The sequence below is a fragment of the Physeter macrocephalus genome, chromosome 19 (assembly GCF_002837175.3).
Source record: "Physeter macrocephalus isolate SW-GA chromosome 19, ASM283717v5, whole genome shotgun sequence".
Lineage (NCBI taxonomy): Eukaryota > Metazoa > Chordata > Mammalia > Artiodactyla > Physeteridae > Physeter > Physeter macrocephalus.
In genome coordinates this window covers 29,572,677-29,589,350 of record NC_041232.1, presented here as the reverse complement: position 1 = coordinate 29,589,350, position 16,674 = coordinate 29,572,677, and the positions used below count along the sequence as shown (strand labels likewise).

The 16,674-nt window shown below is 37.5% G+C and overlaps 1 protein-coding gene across 5 annotated transcripts in view; it reads left to right on the top strand.

Annotated features, from left to right (window-relative positions):
* Window positions 1–16,674, top strand: part of ARHGAP28 (Rho GTPase activating protein 28) — a 149,586-nt gene that overhangs the window by 127,712 nt on the left and 5,200 nt on the right. For all 5 annotated transcript variants that reach the window (XR_448255.3, XM_007114869.4, XM_007114868.4 and 2 more), the window contains 5 exons: window positions 2,189–2,271; window positions 4,793–4,990; window positions 5,314–5,427; window positions 12,323–12,379; window positions 15,043–15,167. Coding sequence is in view for 4 of the 5 variants with exons in the window: in XM_007114869.4 (XP_007114931.2) it covers window positions 2,189–2,271; window positions 4,793–4,990; window positions 5,314–5,427; window positions 12,323–12,379; window positions 15,043–15,167 (577 nt within the window). In the remaining variant the exon portion in view is untranslated. The remainder of the gene's footprint in view (window positions 1–2,188; window positions 2,272–4,792; window positions 4,991–5,313; window positions 5,428–12,322; window positions 12,380–15,042; window positions 15,168–16,674) is intronic.

Below are 16,674 nucleotides of genomic sequence, written 5' to 3'. Positions count from 1 at the left end.
TCTTATGGAATTATGCAAGGAGGAGTCAATCACCATGTAAGACCTGTTTGGAGAATCATATTTAAGAAGGAAATCATATTTAGTTTTTCTTAATATCATTATTCAGATGTTGAAGCCAGTACACTTCAATGAAGGGAGAGAATCTGGAAAATATCCTGAAAAGTTTCACAGGGCAATCCACATTTCTTTGTATGACTTAGAAAGTGAAAAATACTATATTGCCGTGATTGATTTGATAACTAGCCAACCCCACAGGAAGCCCAAAGTTCTGGGCTGCTGCCATCGGGAAGAATGGCCTTTTTGCCACCTGGAGTAAGCTCTAGTTGTAATGAGATTTTCTGAAGGGAAGAACTGTGGACATCTGTGTGTTTAAGCTGCCCCTGTATTTACTCTAAAATGGAGGTCAAAGAATGTAGTCTTTTCCACTACTTTTACTTTCTCTTTTCTCTTTTCAAACTTCGTCCAAAAATTGCCCATAAAATTAAAAGACTAATAGTTCATCAGTCAAACCTTAGATACTTTCATGAAAAGTTTAATAACTTTCTGAGAAAATAATGACCTCAGGAGTGAAAAAAATGACTCTTAACTAGGGTGCAATAAATGAATTAACTACAAAACTATTAATCACAAAACAGTGTACGGCCGGGTTTCCTAAGCAAAATGAAAATGGATTATTTGCCAGTTTAGATTTTTAATCTTAAAGGGAACTTTGTAATTTATCTGGAATTAATGGAAATAGAGAGCCTGCATCTGCCTCTATTGTTTCCCCCCAGAGGGTTTTTTGGGTTGCACTGGAAAATTATAGACAGCCCTTAGCCTGCAGTTTATGCACTAAAATATTGTCTTATCTGTCCCCAAATGCTTTGTACTGAGATATACTCCTGGTAGTGCCTGTTATTCAGGCAAACTCACATCAGTGTGCATTAGCCATTTTCAAAAACAACCTGGACCTGTGTCATTTTTGTTTACAAATTTGACATAAATTTATAAAAATCCACATGGGGATTGTGCTGAGACAATATGATATGAGCCTATAAATACTCCTCCCAACTGTTCCTTCATTACGTGGTTACACACAATAATCATTTACTCCTAACTCGGATGCACACGACCTCCTGTGACCTAGTAGTTTGTCATGAGAGTGTTTCCACTACTGTAAAGCTAAGTAACTCTATAGGCAGCTGACTGCCTTTATCCACTGAGTCGTAAATGGATAGATTTTCCTTCAACTTGAGAGCTCCCCGGGGATTACAGAACGTCATGCTTCCCTGCAGGACCTCCCTACCAAGAGACCATTCTGGGGAGAATACAGAGAGAACAGGCAAAGCCTGGATGCTCTGGAATACCCTACGTTTTCAGCACAGCTGGCTGTGAATTATCCAGTTGTGGATAGATTTCCTAAAATCCTTTCCCTAAAATGGGAAAAGAGCCAATATTGAGAATACACAGTAGGAGAATGCCAACCCTCTGGTGCCATCTTCTGGATCTCCAAAGATCCAACTGTGGTTACCTTCCCTTCATGTCCATTTAAGAGCTAAAATAAACGTCACTGATCATAATAACAAGAGCAAACACCTATGGAGGTAACTATGTACAGGTACTGATGTAAACACTCTATACATTAGCTCATTTAACCTTCATAATGGCCCAGTGAGGTAGGTATGATGACGATTCCCATTTTACAGATGATAAAATAGAAGCAACAGGGGTTAAATAGCCTGCCCAAGGTCACTCGGTGACTAAATAGTACATGCAGAATTTGAATCTGGTTCTAGAATCTCTGCTCCTAATTATTATGCTTGGCTGCCTCATCGTATGGAAATAAAATTTATTTTCTCTTGAATTGAGCTACAAGCCAACTGTTTATAGCATAAAAGTAAAGCAAGATCTATGAAAGTACTTTGAAAAGAAAAATGTTATACAGATCCAGAATAATTTTGAGGATCTTGTTGGCCACCTGCCCCTACAGTGGCATCCTAGGATGCTAAAAAGGAGTTGATAGACTGAGGCTCCTGTCCAAGTGAACAGACTTACATTGTCGGTCACAAAACCTGAGTCTTTACAAAACCTGAGTCTTTACCACTGAAAGCCGTCAGGGCCCTCCTATGCCACCAGATGTTAGCAAGAAATGCTGTCAGAATGCATCAGCGTTGTTCAAAATGTGTGGTTATTTCTGTTTTCTTGTTAGGAGGGCCTCACATCAAAGTACAGTTTCAAGCCTTACACCTCATGATCATGGCACTGCCTGAGGCCAACAGGGACACAGCCCAGGTATGTTGTATCGACCTCATGGTCTGTCATTGACTCTTATTGGTCAGAGGAAATGGCTCAGGTGGAAAAGTGAAAACTGAGAGGACAACTTACCAACCAGCTGAGCCTGCAGCAAACCCGCTGCCTTGCCTTGTTCCCACCGCTGTTCTCCTGAGGAAGCCAGGAAAGAATGTGAATCCTGGAATCTTCTTTGAACATTTGTTTCGTTCCTTCAATCTGTTAAGAGAAGTTGAGCATCTACAGTGTGCCAGGCACTGGGCGAGGGTTAGGAGTAGGAGGAAGAAGCAAAGATGGAAGACTTAAATGGAATAATGTCAGAAGTGAACGAAACCCCTGCTTTAAATAAAATTTCTAGAATGTTCATGTCTAACCATAATTCAATTTAAAGAATTATAGAATCCCAGAATTTTACAGATCACCTGATAGGACCTTGCCATTTTCCAGATTAAGAAAATTAAGCTCAGAAAAGTGATTTCTCCATTAATATAAAATAGAACATTTGATAGAATTGTATTGCATAGTTCTCCATCCCAAATATCCCTCCTTTTATTTCAAATTCATTTCTCTGCTTTATGTTTGTAAAAATCAAAGTTTCTGTTGCTGTTTTGATAATGATTCTGTATACAATAGGAAATCCAAGTACCACAGGTGCTTGGAATCTTTAAAATGAAATTGAGGTGAGGATGAGTTGGAAAGAGTTATAATTTTGAGGCCAGTAAACATGATGCTGAAAACAAAGATGAGTCTTCGTGCTACCTCTTGTCAGACATTTCAATTTGGTGAGGACCTTTCCTCCTACCAAGTGAAACCATCTATGTCAATTATATTATATCCTCCACCCAAGAATAGGGATTGGCAAAGGCATAAGAATATCTGTTTTAATACAATTTGGTAATTTTTCAAAAGCTGAAGATTTACTAGCTTTGTTTTTTTTTTTTGTTTAGCTTTGTCTGAACAATGCTTTTTTTTTTTTATCCAAAGAAATGAATCTGGTATCAGATATCTGAGTCAAAATGTCATTTCCCCTTTCATATAACTAAGAATGTAGCAATTATCAAAGAATTCAGTACATTTCTAATAGAAGATCCTCTCTGTCTCTCTCTCTCTCCCCCTCCCTCCCTCTTCTATTCTGAATTGTGACTGGAATGAAGATTGAAGCTAGTGTGTTGTAGAGATCAAGATGTCTGGCTCAAGAATTAGGCTTCCTTGGATCAAATCCTGGCTCTGCCACTTAACTAAGTGACACTGGGCAAAGCTACTCAATCCCTCCCCATCTTAGTTTCCTCATCTGTAAAACAATACTAGTACCTACCTCACAGGGTTTGGGGTGATGATAAAATGAGTGGAAGTATATAAAGTACTAAGAATAATGCCTGGCTCACAGTAAACCCTCAAATAAATGTTAGCTATTATCACTAGTATGTGCTGTCCATTTTCTCATTACACATACTATATCAGAATTCAAACTTGGAAAACCAAAGAGCATCTCCTTTTAGGATTTCAGTCCTCTTGTGAATTTCAGAAAGTTCTGATAAGCATTTATACTTTGGTGGCTCAGCCAAATTTTATTAAGCTTTCTCAATTTTTTTTTCAATGCTGAGCACAGGTGCATGTAATCATTTCCCTTTGGTCTGCTGAAGATTCCAAAATTGAAAAGCAATACAAAAATGACACCCAAAAAGTGAAAGTTTTCAGCTTTTCGATTGAGATATTTTTGAACTGAGGAATGAGATACTCATTTTGTTGTTTTTATTCTTTAATTTTTTTTCTTTTTATTCACTTTATTTTACAATTTTTTATTGAGGTATCATTGACATATATTAATTTCAAGTAAGCAATATAAAGTTTTAATATTTGTATACACTGCGACATGATCACCCTAGGAAATCTTGTTATCCTCTATCACCATTACAAAAATTTTTTTTCTTGAGAGAACTTTTAAGATTTACTCTCTTTGTAACTTTCAAATATGCAATACCGTATTATTGACTATTGTCACCATGTTATATCCCCATGACATTTATTTCATAACTTATTTATTTTAAAACTCATTTTTTTCAATGGACTTTCCATTCCCAAGGAAACAGAAAATAGTTTTTAACAGTAATGCCTTAAATTAAGAGTGAATTACTTTTCTTCCTTCACGACAAAACTGCATTTCATGTTTATTTGAGCTGTAGTGTTTTCTCTCTCTTGTTTACTGTTTAATTTTAATATTTGTCAAGCTTGTTTAAGATAAAAGAAAATAAGAAAATGCAAACTATTATTTATAGAGATCCCAACATAACAAATTCCATAAAAATGGAGCTACTTTTATGAAGCAGAGAAATGAAAAAACTCTTCACATTTCTCATTAGCACTTTTAAGCAGTTAGAGGGGAAACATGACACATTCAACCATTCTGTAGCTCTGACAATTTTCCAGAGGCCCAGTGAACGGGTATAGAAATGAGTGATAGTAATCAGTGATGCCTTTTCCTAATTTACAATGACTAGAGTGACACCGTGCTGTTTCCTATCAGGCCCTCATGACATTCTTCAATAAAGTCATTGCCAACGAATCAAAAAACCGAATGAGTATATGGAACATTTCTACTATAATGGCACCAAATCTTTTCTTCAGTAGAAGCAAACATTCTGACTGTGAAGAATTACTCTTAGCAAACACCGCTGCCCACATCATCCGCTTGATGCTAAAGTACCAGGAGATGTTGTGGAAGGTGAGTGACAATGTGACGACTAGGATGTTCTCGTGTCTGCTAGCGCCCAGGAGATGTAAAGATTCATGAGCAAGCAGTGCCCTCAGGCACAGGGAGAGGTGGGAGACAGTAATCCCAGGTTGCTGGTGGCATCTCTATCATTCCTTAAGGCTGCTCCCAAACACATCTTCCTTTAAACAGGAATCCTCATAGATTTTCCTAATCTTTACGAGGACAGAACCACAGTTCCTGGTTCCTGGATACTGAGTGGCCAGAAGACAGACTCTACCAGGGAGGTTTAACTCAAGTGTTTTCCTTCTAGTCAAGCTCTGTTTCTTCTCTAGGTTCCATCTTTCTTAATCGCTCAAGTCAGAAGAATGAATGAAGCCACCATGTTGTTAAAGAAACAGCTTCCAAGTGTCAAAAAGCTGCTAAGGAGGAAGACCATAGAACGAGGGGTAATAACTAAATAAATGCACAAATATCATGACCACCAGGCTCTTATTTCTCACAGTGATGCACAAAATAGCTTGTAATTTAGAACCAAAATTGTTATATTCTCATAAAGTGTCAGTCTTGTAACTATAAACATTGTGGAAATGGTGTTCATGACAGAGTACTGTGGTCTTTCCATTTTGTTGAATTATGTGCTTTGCAGTTGAAGTTTTTGAATTATCTCTGTCATGAAGATTACTTAAGGGCAAAATGGTTCTTACAAATGCTGAAAGTTAACATTTCAGTCCCTGTGAACTGGATTTAAGGGCAATCCAGTAGTCAATATATCTAATAAGTAGAGATAGAGATTTCTGTAGTGATTGGATACTAAAAGAATATCTGATCCTCAAGTCGTTTTGTGTAAATTCATTACATTTCAAAGAATTTTTGCCTTAGCACAGTTGTTTGTGTGGAGATGGATAATGGAAACAGGCTTTAGAATTATCTTTATTGCTTTAATTTGAGGATGATCGTGAGGCATAGCATTTGGCCTTGAGGAGGATGCAGAGATACAGGAAACTCACTTTGTCCTTAAAGGAACGTATATCTAGTAGAGAAATATCTGGTAGAGAAATGTACGCAAGAGCCATGAATATGCATTCAGTGTGAAACGTGTCATGCAGACAGTGTGCCGGGAATCATGCAGAGGAGAAAGAAATGTGCTCCAACGTGGAAAGTGTGGAGACTTCACGGAGGAAGTGGCATTTGAGCTGCATCTTCAAGGATGGGTAGTAGCATTTGGAAGGGAGAAAGGAGGGGAAAGTTCATTCAGGGAAAGGAATAGTAAATCCCAAGGCAGTAAGGTAGGAGTATTGCTAATTGATTTATCACAAACAGGCTGTGTTCCCTCATTGATTATAGGCAAAGTGACTTCAGATCAACTAGAACCAGCACATTAAATTTGGGAAAAAAAATTTTGTTTTGAGAAAAAATTCACATAATATAAAATTTACCATTTTGACTATTTCAAAATGTATAATTTTAGTATATACTTTTAGTATATTCACAAAGTTGTGCAACAGCCATCACCACTATCTAATTCCAGACTATCTTTACCACCCCCCAAAAGAAACCCCATACCAATTAAGCATTTACTCCCCATTACCCCCTCCCCACAATCCCTGACACATTCTTATCTACATTCTAGCTCTATGAATTTACCTATCTGGACATTTCATATAAATGGAAGCATGTAGTATGTGGCCTGTTGTGTCTGACATCTTTCTCTTAGCGTAATGTTTTCAAGGTTCATCCATGTTGTAGCATGTGTCAATATTTCACTTCTTTTTTTTCGTTTGTTTTGCATTTCTCTTGGGCATATGTTGGGTCATATGGCAACTCTATGTTGACTTTCTAGTATTTTGTTGAGAATTTTTGCATCAACTTTTAGAAGGGACACTGGTCTGTAGTTTTTCATTTCTTGCTATGTCTTTGTCTGGCTTTGGTATCAGGGTAATACTGGCCTTATAGAATGAGTTGGGAAGTGCTCCTTCCTCTTCAATTTTTTGGAAGAGTTTAAGAAAGATTAGTGTTACTTCTTCTTTAAATGTGTGGTAAAATTCACCAGTGAAACCATCTGGTCCTGGACTTTTCTCTGTAGGAATTTTTTTTTTTTTTTGGATTACTGACTTAAGTTCTTTACTTGTTATAGCTCTATTCAGATTTTCTATTTCTTCTTGAGTTAGTATTGACAGTTTGTGTGTTTCTAGGATTTTATCTATTTTATCTAGATTATCTAATTTGTTGTAATACAAATTGTTCACATTATTCTCTTATAATCCTTTTTATTTGTATACGGTTTGTAGTAATGTCCCCAGTTATACTCTTGATTAATAATCTGAATCCTCTCTCTTTTCTTGGTCAATCTAACCAACGGTTTGTCCATTTCATTGGTCTTTTTGAAGAGCCAACTTTTGTTTCATTATTTTCTCTATTTTTTTGTTATTCTCTAATCCTTATTAAAACTCAGATCTTTATTGTGTCCTTCCTTATGCTTGTTTTGAGTTTAGCTGGCTTTTTTAGTTTCTTAAGGCGGAAGGTTAGGCTATTAATTTGAGATCTTTCTTTTTAACGTAGGCATTTACATCTATAAATTTTCCTCTGAGCACTACTTCTCCTCCATCCAGTAAGTTTTGGTGTGTTGTGTTTCATTTTTGTTTATTTCAAGGTGTTTTCTAATTTCCCTTAGGTCCATTGATTATTTAGGTATATGTTGTTTGATTTCCATATTTGTAAATTTTCTAAATTTCCTTTTGTTACTGATTTCTAATTGTATTCCATTGTGGTTATGTAACATACTTTGTATTATTTTGATATTTTAAACTTCACTGAGACTTGTTTTGTGGTCTAATATACTGTCTATCCTGGACAGTGTTTTATGTGTACTTCAGAATGCATTCTGCTGTCATTGTCCTATATATGTCTGTTAGATCTAGTTGGTTGATAGTGTTGTCTAAGTCTTCTGTTTTCTTTCTGATCTTCTACCTACTTCTTCTATCCATTATTGAAAGTGAAGTATTGAAGTCTCCAACTATTGTAGAACTTTCTATTTTTCCCTTAAATTATTTCCTTTTTGGCTATATGTCTTACATGTTTTAATCCTCAGTTTCTCCATTACTGCCTTCATTTGTGTAAAATAGATATTTTCTTGTGTACCACTTTAATTCTTTTGTTGTTGTTTTTTACTATATATTTTTGAATCATCTTTTTAGTGGTTGCCCTGGGGATTATAAGTAACATCTTAATTTATAACAATCTAGTTCATAGTAATATACCTTAAGTATATAAAAACTTTCTACCTATATTCTTCTGTCTCCCCACATTATGCTGTTATTGCTGCATATTACGGCTTTATAAATTGTGTGCCCATCGACGTAAATTTATAATTGTCATGTACTTGTCTTTTACGTTAGATAAGGGAAAAGTGAAGTTATAAACAAAAAATACATTATATTGCCTTTTATATTCTCCTAAGTAATTTCCTTTACTGATATTCTTTATTTCTTCATGTGGATTCGAGTTACTATCTAGTGTCCTTTCATTTCAGTTTGAAGAGCTCTCTTTAGCATTTCTCTTAAGGTAGGTCTGCTAGCAATGAACTCTCTCAGCTTTTGCTTATTAAGGGAGTGTCTAAATGTTATAGTTTGCATCTACCAACCCCAAACTCCCAGTCTTCATTTTTTTTTTTTTTTTTTTTTCACTGCGCCACCAGGGAAGCCCCCCAGTCTTCATTTTTTAAGGACTGTTTTGCCAGATGGAATTTTGCTTGTCAGTATTTTTTTTTTTCTTTCACAATTTTAATATGTCACCCCACTGTCTTCTAGCTTCCATGGTTTCTGCTGGGAGATCAGCTATTATTATTGAGGAGCTCTTGTACTTGAATTGATTTTTCTCTTAATGCTTTCAAGATTCTCTCTTTATGTCTGTCTTTTGACAGTTGTGATCATGATGTTTCTTGGTGTGGATCTCTTTGATTTTATCCTATTTGGAGTTTGTTGAGCTATTTGGATACGTAGATCATTGTCTTTCAGCAAATTTGGGGAGTTTTCAGCCATTGTTCCTTCAAACGTTCTTTCTGTTCCTTTCTCTCTACTCCTGGAACTCTAACTGTGTGTATGTTGGTATGCTGGTGTTGTTCCACAGTTCCTCTAGGTTCTGTTCATTTTTCTTCATTTTTTTTTTTTTTGACCATATCATGCAGTTTGTGGGATCTTAGTTCCTGACCAGGGATTGAACCCAGATCCTCAACAGTGAAAGTGCAGAGTCCTAACCACTGGACCACCAAGGAATTCCCTCTTCTGCTTTCTTAAATCTGCTGTTGAACCTCTGTAGGCTTTTCATTTCAATTGGACTTTTTTTAGCTCCATAATTTCTTTTTGTTTTCTTTTTATGATGTATTCTCTTTATTTGATATTCTCTATTTGGTGAGATATCATTCTCATGGTTTTCTTTAGTGCTTTAGATATAGTTTCCATTTGTTCTTTTAAAGTATTTAAAATAGCTTTTTCAAGTAAGTCCAATGTCTAGGCTTCCTTAAGGAGTTTCTTTTGAAACTATTGACACTAATTTTTTTTTCCTGTGTATGGGCCATATTTTCTTTTTTTTTAAATTAATTAATTTAATTTATTTATTTTTGGCTGCGTTGGGTCTTTGTTGCTGCATGCGGGCTTTCTCTAGTTGCAGCGAGCGGGGTCTACTCTGTTGCACTGTGTGGGCTTCTCATTGCAGTGGCTTCTCTTGTTGTGGAGCACGGGCTCTAGGCTTCAGTAGTTGTGGCATGCAGGCTTAGTAGTTGTGGCGCACGGGCTTAGTTGCTCTGCGGCATGTGGGATCGTCCTGGACTAGGGCTCAAACCTGTGTCCTCTGCATTGGCGGACAGATTCTTAACCACTGTACCACCAGGGAAGTCCGGGCCATATTTTCTTGCCATTTTTTTTGCCTGTCTCATAATTTTTATTGAAGAATGGACATTTTGAATGTTAAAATGTGGCAACTTTGGATTCTCCCCCCTCCCCATGGTTGCTGCTTGTTATAGCTGCTATTTATTTGTTCATGACTTTTCTGCTGAACTAATTTTGTTATGTCTATATTCTTTGTTTAGTGTGGCTACTGAAGTCTGTGTTCCATTAGCCTAGTGGTTAGCTGATGTTTGCACAGAGATTTTCTTAAATATCTGAAACCAAAAAAATCTCCCAGTCTTTGCAGACGAGCTCTGTGTGTTCGTGTGCTTGACACACCTTCAGTATTCAGCCAGGCAGTTTACAACTTGACCTGAACCTTCAGTTCCTGTTTGGACAGAGCTTAAAGGTCAGCCAGAGGTGAGAGCTTAAGTTCTTTTCAGGTCTTTCCTGAATATGTGTACAGCCCTGGGCATGCCCATGGCCTTCTAGATTCTCAGGAATATGTTGGAACTTTTCAAAGACCTTATTCCCCAAAGCATCTCATTTTCTAGGCTTGCCTCCCAAGATTTTTAGTTAGTTATTCTTTTCCCCCAACTCTTACCCACTGCATCAGGCAGCAGTGATTAAAACATTTGCCTGTAAATGTTTTCAACATTACACCACTTTAGCACTGCTCAAGTTCCAAGTTAGGCAAGATAAAAGCAAGCCAGTCTTCCAGGGAACAAATAATTAGAATTTTTTGTGAATGAGGTCCATTCTGCTCCCTTCAGTACCTGTACCAGGAATGCAGGCTGTTATTTTTAAGGCTGTCACTGAACTGTGGAGCTGAGATGGGAAAGTGTAAGTTAAAATGCCACAAAGTTCACTCTTCTTATCAAGATTCAGCTGTTTTTCTTACTTAAGCACTCCCCAGGTTGCAACTTTTGGGTTAGTTTCCAGAGTTCTGAAGAAGTTGGCAATGACAGTTTTTGGCAGTTTGTTCATTACTTTTATGGAGGGACAGACTTTTGGAGTCCTTACTCTGCCATTTTCATTCTGGAAAATTTCAATGGCCTAAGTATGATATGTGTGGAGCTGAAACTGAGGTCAGGTCAGGCTTTGTGAGCCAGGGCAAATTAAAGTCTTTCTCAGAGCCTCAATATTCTGTCATGCAGAGTGAAGTAAGTCAGAAAGAGAAAAACAAATATCGTATATTTATGCATATATGTGGAATATGAAAAAATTGGTATAGACGATCTTATTTACAAAGCAGAAATAGAGACACAGATGCAGAGAACAAACATATAGATACCAAGGGGGATGGGGGTGTGTGATGAATTGGAAGATTGGGATTGACATATATACACTATTGATACTAAGTATAAAATAGATAACTAATGAGAATCTACTGTGTAGCACAGGGAGCTCAATGCTCTGTGGTGACCTAAATGGGGAAGAAATCCCAAAAAAGGGGGATATAGGTATACATATAGCTGATTCACTTTGCTGTAGAGTAGAAACTAGCACAACATTGTAAAGTAACTATACTCCAACAAAATTTTTAAAAAAATTTTCAATTTGGGGAAAAAAGTAATGATATCTATTTCACAGAGTTGTCATTAGCATCAACTCACATAATGTGGGTGTAAAGCACTGGGTCAACTATATAATGCTATATGAATGTCAGTTGCTTTAATGTTTTAATTATAAATAGAACTAAGTAAAATTTTAAAAGGCTATAAGTACTATGAAAGCAAGCGCTTAAAGATGAAGAAATAGTCTTTCTTCCGTTCTGTTGTACTATACCATGTTTTTACTTCTTGACTTTGATTGGAATAGACAATTCATTGACAGTTTACAAAATTCAAAATATCGGAAGGGGAAAAACTATAGAATAAAAGTTGACCATCTCTGACTTCCCCTCCTGAAGACAAGTAATGTCACCAATGACAGCATGTGTGTGCACAGGAACACACAGGTACATTTACGTCCAGAGAGGCACTGTGACGTACAAGCAAATATGAATATATGGTCTTCCCCCTTTTTTTTTTCATGAATGATAACATACTTGAAACACTGTCCTGCATCTTCTTTAATGACTTATGAAATCATGGTGATTATTCCACATCAGTCCACAAGCCTCCTTCTTTGCTTCTTTTGCATGATATTCCATAGACACACTGAAACTTATTTAAGTATTCCCGTATCATCGAACAGCTAGATTGTATCCAATATTTTGCTATTAAAGTTTATGCATCGGTGAATAAACATGTTCATATGTCATTTCTCACAAATGAAGTCTGTTTGAAGGATAAAGTTATAGATGTGGAATTGTTGGGTCAGAGTGCATATGCATTTTATAATTTGATAAATATTGCCAAAATGTTATCCATAAAGATTGTACCAGTTTACACTTCCAACAGCAGCATATGCTTGTTTTCTCAACATTAATCCTAAAGACTAAATGTTTTTTATTTAGGTTATAAGCCCCAAGACTTCAAAGGTACTACAAAAATCACCCTCTACAAGAAGAATGGTAAGAAAACAAATCATTTCCTTTCCTCCCTAATTATTAACTCCTTACACAGTATTCTTTGGCTATATCCACCTTATCTGTGTATAATTTTGCTCATGATACACCTTCAAACTTGACATTTTCAGTGTAGCACATGAAGGAATGTATAAGGACTCAACTAATTGATGACTCAGAATTTGTGGTTAGACATTCTGTTCACAAGAGTGAATACTCTAGAAAGTTAGAGGGAAAATGTGATAATTATAACTGGCTCAGTGATATCAGGAGTGTGGAATTTATCTTAAGAGGCTTCTGTGGAGCTGGCAGGGGAGGGATGTGAGATGCCCACAGGAGTGTTTTGGGAGGCTGCTCTTGACTGCAGTGAACCAGGGGCTCCCTGCCCCCTCCCAGCTCTAAACCACTCACTGCCATTCCCTGGCATGCTCTCCTGCTTCTCGCAGGTAATAGTAGAAAAGTACTGTTAGAACTGACCCTTAAAAAGTAGTTTCCGGGCTTCCCTGGTGGCGCAGTGGTTGGGGGTCCGCCTGCCAATGCGGGGGACGCGGGTTCGTGCCCCGGTCCGGGGGGATCCCGCATGCCGCAGAGCGGCTGGGCCCGTGAGCCATGGCCGCTGGGCCTGTGCGTCCGGAGCCTGCGCTCCGCGACGGGAGAGGCCGCAGCGGTGAGAGGCCCGCATACCGGGAAAAAAAAAAAAAAGAAAGAAAAAAAAAAGTAGTTTCCTAGTGCTGCAGTAACAATACCAGGGTGGATTAAAACCATAAAAATTTACTCTGTCACAGTTCTGGAGGCTAAAACTCCGAAATCAAGGTGTTGATTCAGTTGGTCCCTTCTGAAGGTCGTGAAAGGAGGATGTGTTTCTGACATCATTCTTAGCTTTGGGTGACGCTAGGAGTCCTTGGCCTTCCTTAGCCTACAGATGATGCATCACTCCAATCTCTGCCTCCATCTTTGTATGGCATTCACCCTGTGTGTGTGTGTGTGTGTGTGTGTGTGTGTGTGTGTGTGTGTGTGTGTGTGTCTTCTCCTGTTATATGGACACCAATCACATTGGATTAAGGGCCCACCATGCTCCAATTTGACCACGTCTTAGCTAATTACATTTACAATGACCCTATTTCCAAAAAAGGTCATATTCTGAGGTCCTGGGCTTAGGACTTCACCATATTTGGCGGGGGGCGGGAGGGAGGACACAACTCAATCCATAACACATTTCTTCTAGGGGATATACTGAGTCAATTCACATAAAACTACACCAACAGTATCGTCCCTTGAGAACATACAGATTTAAAACAATTACCTGAAGAGTAGCCAGATTCTCAAATAGAAATTTATTTCTGCTTATCTCTAAGTAGAGAATTAATTTTTAAAACATTCAAGATTTTGAAACAAAAGGAATTTTCCATTCAATTCTAACAAAAGAGACTTTATTGTTAATTAGACAGCACCATTCTTTGAATATTTCATTTCGATGAGAGCTCTGAGGTTCCCAAGCCAATCAGAGTACCTGAAAGCAGGGACACTCTTCCTCAACAGCTGTCTACACTCCATTCTTCACAGTGTTAATAGGACACTTTGAGGGATCAGGTTTGGTGCCCATCTGGAATTCAATTTGGAGTGACCATTCATTGCTACTGACTAAAGAAAAAGGATATTTGAAAAGCCACATTTTTCAATTAGATCCTTAAAATTTTCACAAGGTTGATCTTCTTAAAATAAATTGAAATACAGAATCCTACTTCAAGTAGGCTTATTTAGGACATTGTTCAAGAAAATGCACTGATAAAAACATTAGATTTTTGTCACAACCCAGTTTTTTTTTTTAACATCTTTATTGGAGTATAATTGCTTTACAATGGTGTGTTAGTTTCTGCTGTATAACAAAATGAATCAACTGTATGCATACATATATCCCCATACCCCCTCCCTCTTGTGTCTCCCTCCCACCCTCTCTATCCCACCCGTCTAGGTGGTCACAAAGCACCAAGCTGATCTCCCTGTGCTATGCAGCTGCTTCCCACTAGCTATCTATTTTACATTTGGTAGTGTATGTATGTCCGTGCCACTCTCTCACTTCGTCCCAGCTTACCCTTCCCTATCCCCGTGTAAAGTCCATTCTCTATGTCTGCGTCTTTACTCCTGTCCTGCCCCTAGGTTCATCAGAACCATTTTTTTTTTTAGATTCCATATATATGTGTTAGCATATGGTATTTGTTTTTCTCTTTCTGACTTACTTCACCCTGTATGACAGACTCTAGGTCCATCCACCTCACTACAAATAACTCAATTTCGTTTCTTTTTATGGCTGAATAATATTCCATTGTATATATGTGCCACATCTTCTTTATCCATTCATCAGTCGATGGACACTTAGGTTGCTTCCATGTCCTGGCTATTGTAAATAGTGCTGCAATGAACAAAACCCAGTTTTCTTCCCTCATGATTTTAAGGCATTATAGTGAGACCTAAGCCTGTAACAAAAGTAAAATCCCAGATTAAGTTTAGTCATTAGTAAATCTCCTGTTAGGAAGAAAGCAGTGTTTCATTCTGATTATATCCTGGTCATGTTTACATGTTTCCCTAATTTGGAATGCCACTGATTTTCATGTCTCTTAAGTGTAATCATTGAGTTTAACAGAATGTACCGCATGTTTCCTCCTTGGCAGTCTGATGTGCCGGAGGGAGTCATAAGGATCCACGCGCCCCTTCTCTCGAAGGTGTCCATGGCCATTCAACTCAACAGTCAAACCAAAGCCAAAGACATACTGGCGAAATTTCAATATGAGAACAGGTGAGTAGAAGTGAACATGAGTCTCTGTACAGGAAGATGAGCTTTTATCTGATGAGAAACTCCAGGCATTTGAAAATTTGACCTTTTTGAAAACTTAGAACCTGTTACTTTAAGGACTTCACCAGTAAATGAAGAATCAAAAGTAGAGAAAGAAGTCAAGTAGACCATAGAATTATCAGTAACAAAAGGTTTTTTACAAGGAATTTCTACAATTGGGATTCTTAAATAGGTATCTTCTGTCCCGGTGTCTTCATTTACTCAATTGGTTTTACTTTTTATTTGAATAAAAATATTAGCAAGTTAGTTTTGTAGATATCTTGATAGATTTCTAGGAATATCATTATTCCAGGCTCCACTGGGCTTTAACATGACTATATCAAGTAGAGTATATGTAGTTGAGTGAACATCATAGCTGTTGATCTCCCTAAAACCTACTACCAATAAACCTTAGGATCAGAGTGATGTTGACAAAATATTTTTTGCATATCTGCTTTAAGTCACCTTAAAGAGCATAAATCATGATAATTTTTGTCCAGGAATACTTATTCAAGGATAAACATTTGCCCTGAGGTTTTTTTATTTTTTTTATTTTTATTTTTATTTTTATTTTTTTTTTTGTGGTACACGGGCCTCTCGCTGTTGCGGCCTCTCCCGTTGCGGAGCACAGGCTCCGGACGCGCAGGCTCAGCAGCCATGGCTCACGGGACCAGCCGCTCCGCGGCATGTGGGATCTTCCCAGACCGGGGCACGAACCCGTGTCCCCTGCATCGGCAGGCGGACTCTCAACCACTGCGCCACCAGGGAAGCCCCCTGAGGTTTTTTTAAAAGATGAGAAGCACTAGTTTAAATCTAACCATGATAAAGCAGGTACAGTTTGATGATCTCTAGTACAACTGATGGACATCCTTTAAAAGCAGCTTTCCAATCATATTGAAAAGGAGTAGCCATGTTGAGCAAAAAAAGGTTACATATTGCAAGACTCCATTTATATAACATTTTTGAAATGACAAAATTTTAGAAATGCAGGGTAGGTGAGTGATTGCCAGAGGTTGAGGAGAGTGATCATGGAAACTGGTATTGCCTTGATACCAAAACCAGACCAAAATAATACAAAACAAACACTACAGACTAATATCTGTCATGAACTTAGATACAAAAGCCCTCAACAAATCTAATCCAAAGTATATTAAAAGAATTATACCTAGAACAAATGGGATTTAGTTCAGGTATGCAAGATTAGTTTAACATTCAAAAATCAATTACTGTAATCCATCATATCAATTGGAGAAAAATCATATGATCATGTTAAATGATACAGAAAAAGCATTTGACAAAATCCATCACCAATTCATGATAAAAAGTCAGCAAATTTAGGAAAAGAGGAGATCTTCTGAAACTGGATAAAACTTTTAGAAAATAACATAGGAGAAAACCTTTGTGATAGAGGACTAGTGAAGAATTTCTTAAACTTGACATCGTATGACTCATACGAAACAAAAATTGGTAA